The 7,287-nt window shown below is 36.0% G+C and overlaps 1 protein-coding gene across 2 annotated transcripts; it reads left to right on the top strand.

Annotated features, from left to right (window-relative positions):
• The first annotated feature begins 2,986 nt into the window (after window positions 1–2,986).
• LOC107767879 (ADP-ribosylation factor-like protein 8c) lies at window positions 2,987–6,290 on the top strand. Of its 2 annotated transcripts, XM_016586985.2 has the most exons (7): window positions 3,020–3,139; window positions 4,035–4,113; window positions 4,213–4,294; window positions 4,395–4,427; window positions 4,511–4,632; window positions 5,545–5,706; window positions 5,894–6,290. In XM_016586985.2, exons 3-7 carry the CDS (start codon window positions 4,232–4,234, stop codon window positions 6,009–6,011), a joined length of 498 nt encoding a protein of 165 aa, XP_016442471.1. In that variant the 5' UTR covers window positions 3,020–3,139; window positions 4,035–4,113; window positions 4,213–4,231; the 3' UTR covers window positions 6,012–6,290. The 2 variants fall into 2 exon arrangements, with proteins under 2 accessions (XP_016442470.1, XP_016442471.1); XM_016586984.2 differs by lacking the exon at window positions 4,035–4,113 and having other exon boundaries at window positions 2,987–3,139.
• Window positions 6,291–7,287: the final 997 nt, after the last annotated feature.

The following is a 7,287-nucleotide window of genomic DNA, read 5'->3' as shown; positions in this document are numbered from 1 at the left end:
TTGACATCATCAAAATTCCATTACGGAATCGTTTACTCAAAAGTCAAATTCCGTTCTACTCTTTTCATTTAAGCTTCAAAAATAAAAATTGTTCTTTCAATTTAGTTCTGAATCTTCCGGAAATCAAACTCGATTACACACGCAAGTCATAATACACATTACAAAGCTGCTCGGGACCTTGAGTCACTGAACATGACATAAATTATTACAACAACAAGTCAGGTCGTTACACACCACCACATGCTTACCAACCTAGTTGCAATCCTTCTTGACCTTGGAGAGGAAGCTATCGGTGACCGAGCATATATATCTCGAGACCGGATCACACCGACCCGGTACCGAGGAGGTTTTCTCGACCTTTAAATCAGCACCGGTCGGGCACCCCGCAGAAACGAACATCTTCAAGAAGGGCTCCAGTGTCGTTTCCTCAGTAGCAGCAGACGAAATATTTTCCTCTTCAGCCGATCACGAGGCATAGGGAGTTTCTTTTTGGGGAAAGGACTTTGAGGTATTTGCCATTTCTTTGGAAAATTAAGGAAAAAGAGGAAGTTAAAAGAATATGCTTGATAATTTGGGATAAAGAACAGAAGTTCTTATAAAGGGATTTCAGAATAATCAGAAAATTGATGTTTGGGAATATTGAGATTTCTAAGGTACGAGGGCAGAAGATTTGAAAGTAAAGTTTGAATGAGCTAATGAAGGGGTATTTATAGTGTCTCAGCGACTGTCCATATCTGGGAATGGCCGACCGGCGACTGACAGGCATTTAATGCCATTAAAACTTGACTGACGAGATATTTTGACAGTTTTGTCGTTTCTGTCGCAAAATATCGAGGTCAGGATCGGAAGTTCAAGTCGTTTCTCGTCATCTACTCTCCGAAAAAACAAGGGCACTATGTGTTTACGGTCGAAATCGAGCTCGACTACAACTTGATAGATTTGTCTTGGAACGTGGCGACCACGGACTGGAGATTGACCTCAAGTCTCACCAAGCTTGAACCTGAGGTCGGAAGACCTGCCCTCGAGGAACGTTGAGTCCGGTCTCGATCTTAGCCTCGAGCGAGCTCGAAAATAACAAACGGAAGACCGAAATATGCGCGATTGGGCAGATATTACGGCGAAAATCTCGGCGCATATCGGTAAGGAGCCAGCAATTAGCAAATCAAGAGATTTTTACCTTTAATAGAAATGTACCTAGAGTATGACTCTTCTACTATATAAAGGAGGGGGGGTCTGATAATTCATTGCACATATGGTAACACGCATTCCAAAGCAATATACTATTATTTCTAGTTCTTATTATCTCATCATTTTATTCCGGCATCGATTAAAGTATTTTTGACTCAAGGGTGACCAACTTTCAAGGCCAAGATTGTTCAACCCGTGTGGTTTGCATTTACTTTTTCATCATTAATTTCAATATTAATCCGATTACTCATTTTGTACCAAGTTAGATCACGTATTCTTAAAGACACGTATAAATTCAATTGTTATCCAATTTTAAGGGTAAACAAGTGTATAAAAAGGTAAAAATCCCAAGAAAAATAAACAACTGGGCAGTAATGATAAACAAAGAGAGCCTCGTTTTCGTGCTAGTCAGAAATTACCCAACAAGAAATTTCGTTATCTTAGGACTGCTATAGTTACAATTGTATGATATCTGGACTTACAATCCTATATTACTTGTACAACCACGTATATTTACGTGTGCATTTTAGAGCAACATCATACGATGAGAAAAATAACCTTATTAGAAAAAAAGGTTTGACAAAAATTAAGCTTGAAAGGTGAAGTTTATAGATATGCAGTGTTGCCGCTCCAAAAAATAAAGCCAACAAAATATATATTTTTTATATTAATATATTAATATACATATTTTATATTTTTTTATATTTGACTAGCACATATAATTATTTTTTGACCGACCGGCTAAATATGTAATTTGTCCTTTAAAAACGGGATCTTTACATAAATAGCCGACCATATTCACTGTTTACATTTTCTAGCCATATACATATATTATATATTGATTATACATAATTATACACAGATTATGCATATATTATAATCTACGGGCTATTTTTAATTTAAGCGATTGGCTGAGCATAGGGGCGGATATACATGGGCTCAAACGGTGTCACGTGACACCGCTTCGTTGAAAGTTTTACTAATAATTGGATATAAATATAAAAAATGACACTGTTTGTCATTATATTAATTAATTTATTTATTTATTTATTCACTTCTTCAAATGTTGACACCTCTTGTGCAAAATCCTGCGTACGCCACTGGCTGAGCAACTATAATAACAACAACAATAACCCAGTACAATTCCATTAGTGGGGTCTGGGGAGGGTAGTGTGTACGCAGACCTTATCCCTACATTGGGATAGAGAGGCTGTTTTCGATAGACTCTCGGCTTACTCCCTCCAAGAACTCCTCACCTTGCTCTTGGGGTGACTCGAACTCACAACTATTTGAGTTAATTTTCTTGAAAAATTGAACGTCGTTATGCGTATTATTCGGCCGGCCCAAATCCATGTGGCAAAGGCCCAAATGCTGTTTCCCATATTTCCAACTCATAGGAAACTCTTATGTAAAAATAAAATAAAATAAAATAAAATAAAAAATAAACATGAATTAAAATAGGCAAAAAAAAATATAAAGTTGAAATTGTACGTGTCTATAAATTTCACTTGGCAAAATGTTGAATTTCTGAATAAAAATCACTATATTTTACTAGAAATACCTTGTCCAATAAATATAACCAAAAAAAGGTGTAAAACAACAAATTTATAAATTTCATTTTTATTTCCTTTCCTTTCCTTTCCTCAGACTCTCTCCTAATAAAGTAATTACGGCTGCAGCAACAATCCCAACCTAACATAAAATCAATGCAAAGTATTTAGATTCTGTCCTTATTCCAGTCGGCGAAGTTTCCTATTATTATTATATTATTATTATTATTTCTTTACTTTCTCCTTTTCCTATATTACTTACTTGTCACCTCCTCTTTCACATTCTGCCACTTCAACAAAAATCCCTTTCATATGCTCTCTTAATTCCGCCAAAGTTCTCTGCTTTTTTCACTTTTCTGAAATATGGGTCTCTGGGATTCTTTACTCAACTGGCTTCGTAGGTAATAAAGTTTCCTCCTTTTTGCTTTTTTTTTTTTTTAAAGAAACCCCTTTTTATTTATTTCTTGTTTTGTTGAAATTATATATGGAGAATTGGATTGAATTGAATTTGATTTTCTGGGTTTGTCTTTCTTGCTAAAGGTATTCTTTTTCGTAGCTCAATTTTTTCGATAACTGTGGTTTACCTTCCAGCTTTTGTGCACTTCGACAAATTCCATGGCCGCCTAACTTCCACCAAGACTTGGAGAGTGGGAGGAAGAGAGAGGAAATGAATTTTTGTTTTTTATCTGTTTTAATTTATGTCCTTAGCTTGTAACAATAGCTTTAGTACATTACTTAGTATCAGTCGAGCATTTTCGTATTCCTGGATTTCTGTTTTTACTTGTTGTTGATTTCGTTTCGGTTTTCTGATTGCATTACTTAGTGTTAGTCTTGTATTTTCACTTCAATTTTCCAATTGGTTTGCTTGTTGTTGCCTCTTCCTTTTATCTTTCCTGAGTCTAGGGTCTACCGGTAACCGCCTCTCTGCCTTCTTAAAGGTAGGGGTAAACTACCCTTACCAGACCCCATTTGTTGTTGTTGTTCTTGTTGTTGTTTAATTTCTATGATAATAGAAATTGAGAAGTGAAAGTTGGAATTTGGATTAGAAGAATTAAGTTGTAAGTGCAGGATTTGCTCTTTGGGTCCTGTTGCCCTCTTTTATGGTTGATAGTTTTTGTTCATCTTGCATTAGCTTGAAATGTTTAAGAATTTAAAAAGAAAATTACTTTGGCTGGATTGTAAAAGCTATGATGCTGATAATCAAATAATATTCATTCCATAAATTATCTGGAAAATTGACTTTGTGGTTTGATTTTCTTACATTTTACTTATTGGGACAATTTGCTTTTGGTGAAGGAGGGGCTTATGGAACTAAGTTAATGGATGCGTCATTTTAGAGTAATTAATAGCGTTAGTAGTTAAACCAGTAGCTCTTGTGAGTTCTTACTATTCAGTTTTTTCCTTGTAAACTCAAATTCATGCGAGCCTGAGTGACATTGTTGATACCTAGTTTCTTATTTGTTTTCTTGTTCAGCCTATTCTTTAAACAGGAAATGGAACTTTCCTTGGTTGGTCTTCAAAATGCGGGGAAGACATCTCTTGTCAATGCCATTGCTGTGAGGACCTTATATGCTCTCTTTCCTCTTCCCCCTTCCCCTATCCCTTTATCATTTTGACGGTAACATTTTTTAACATACGTATTTTGATCTTTATCAGACTGGAGGCTACAGCGAGGACATGATTCCGACGGTTGGTACCTTGTCCTCACAGAATTAAATTAGCAATTTTGATTTCTCTCGTTTTACTTGCTCAATAAAGTTCCTTACAATTAGGTTGGATTTAATATGCGTAAAGTTACAAAAGGAAATGTTACCATAAAACTCTGGGATCTTGGAGGCCAAAGGAGATTTCGTACGATGTGGGAGCGCTATTGTCGGGGTGTCTCTGCGATATTGTAATTCCTAATCTTGATCTCTATCCTTATCTGTCTCCTCAAATTTGTTTACTTATTTCTTTGGTTTAATACAACATGCACTTAATGCTTTTGCCCGAATTCATTATTTTGACACTTAAAGGGATGAAACTGTTCCCGAGCTATGCACCTCAAGTTTCATTAACACCGTGCAAGGTTCCGCAAATTAAATAAATTTATAAGCATCCCATTGTAGTTGCTGCGTTTTTTGTGGGTAGGGGAAAGTACTGGGTGCCTTCTTTCTCGCGGCCATGTTATTTTCCCTGCCTTAAGTTAACATCACTGTTGTTGGTTTTCGTTGAGTGTGTCATACCTACACTTGCCTCATCATCGTCGTTGGTAGTTGGATGGCTTATGTCCATGATACTACACAGCTTTATTGACTTCTCAGTTATAGCTTGCTTTCTGTTATTAACAAGGACTATAAGTAAGAAAAAAAGAATGCTAGAGAATACTTTTTGTTGAAGACATAAATTAAGCATGCAAAAGTGTGTTCTTTCTAACCGTTCAGTTTTAAATGAGAAGGTCACACTTCAACATGGTAGCAAAGTAGGCAAAGGCAATGAGTTTAATCTCACAGCTATCGATTATCCATTATCAAAAAGAATTTTCACGTGTTTGGTCTATGAAAAAGAATTAGACCTGCACGTAAGGGGGCGTGTTAAAGATATAATTACGTATATGAAAGTGTCTCTTTAACAGCTTAGCTTTTAGATGAAATTGTCACGCGGTTCAGCAGTAGTACTTGGAAACTTCCTTTCATTTGTAGTGATGGTGTTCTTTTTCATCTATTTTTTTTTTTGGAAACTACAGCTTAACTTTGAGGCGTTAAGTACGAAGTGACTCTGCATTTCGTATTCATGTTGAATTGACATAGGAAATTTTATGCGACAGGTATGTTGTTGATGCTGCCGATAGAGACAGTGTACCTATAACCAGAACTGAGTTACATGAGCTTTTGAAGAAACCTTCATTAAGTGGGATACCTTTGCTTATCTTGGGAAACAAAATTGACAAATCAGAAGCTCTTTCGCAGCAGGCGTTGGTCGATCAACTGTAAGTAGCTGAACGTTAGCCCCTACATAAGAATTTCTTTGGCAGAATACATAGACAGACACCTAAACTTGTCACGTGTCTAGATAAAAAAAATCCTGAGAAGTTTAGGTTATCGTCTTATGTATGCTGTCAAAGTCTTCCTTTTTACGAATTCTCTTTCTTAATTATGATGCCTGTTGCATCTCAGAGGTCTTGATTCAATAACGGATAGAGAAGTCTGCTGCTACATGATCTCGTGCAAGGATTCTGTAAATATCGATGCTGTTATCGATTGGCTAATTAAGCACTCAAAGACCGCGAAATGAAGCGCGCTACCAGGCTTCTGGATGCCTATCGCGGAGGATAAAGTAATCTGGAAATTAGAATGTAGTATTTGAGGGTCTTGAAATGATCTGCTAATGTATTTTCTGGCTGATCTTTCTTTGTTGGTTCAATATAGCTGATTACAGTTCTGTGTAATTTAAGCGTTTAAACAGTCATAACTCATACATCTTTCATTATGAATTTACGTTGTTTGTTGTGCTTCTAAGATAATACATTGGGATTTTAATTTTTTAATTAATCGAAAAATCCTTGAGGGTCAGTTGGTGTACGGTTCGAAAGCGGGTGAAATTCAAAAATAGTTAGATTTACGAGTGGTAATTGAAAAATAGCCACAGTTTTAAAAGTAATCGAAATTTAGTCATTTTTCATGTAAAGATAAATCTGAACGAAAACACTATTCAAAATCCGGAAAATATTCCAGCATAATATACTGGAGTTCGAATTTTTTACATGTGAACTTCTAGCATAATATACTGGAGTTCTAGTATATTATATTCCAGATAATATACTGATCCAGCATAATATGCTGGAAGTTCATACACAGGTGCTCCAATCTCCAGCATATTATGCTGGAACTTTCCGTGTGCTGGAGTTCCAGCATAATATGTTGGAAGTTAATACACAGATGCATCAATCTCCAGCATATTATGCTGGAACTTTTCATGTTGCAGCAAAATAGTGACTATTTTTTATTGACTTTGCATCCGCTGGTTATTTTTCAATTATCAATTCGAAAACTGGCTAGCCCGTACTATTTTTACTTCGAAAGTCGGTGAATAATAGATCCGTCCTACCTTCTCTCACTTAAAAACCATGCTTTCCTAACGCGCACACAAACCTTAAACCAAATAATCTCTAAGCTGTCCACGAAAATGGAAATCATAGAGAAGCTGAACAACAGACCAACAACAACTAATACGCCTCAATTACATGTTAGTTAGGGTTGGCAAAATGAATTTTATCTGTTCATGTCATTCTATTTAAAAATGTCTAAGTCATTTACTATTGAAAAAGATTCTAACATTAGAGGTTCTCTAACATTTTCTAATATGGCCAAAACTTAATCACGATTATAACCTACACTAACATGAAAAATCAAAAATCGTGCTTAATTCCTTTTTTATGGTCCTAAAATGCCGAAAAATAAAGAACGGTTATGGTGAGGCAAAGGCTATAGTTCATTAGATCGTTTCTGATGGGCCCATAAAATTTGAGGCGATTCGCGGCAGGTTGCCTGAATTCATGAAGATGACGTGA

Source organism: Nicotiana tabacum, chromosome 11 (assembly GCF_000715075.1).
Source record: "Nicotiana tabacum cultivar K326 chromosome 11, ASM71507v2, whole genome shotgun sequence".
Classification (NCBI taxonomy): domain Eukaryota; kingdom Viridiplantae; phylum Streptophyta; class Magnoliopsida; order Solanales; family Solanaceae; genus Nicotiana; species Nicotiana tabacum.
The sequence above is the reverse complement of the archived record's forward strand: the minus strand, read 5'-3'. Positions and strand labels throughout refer to the sequence as shown.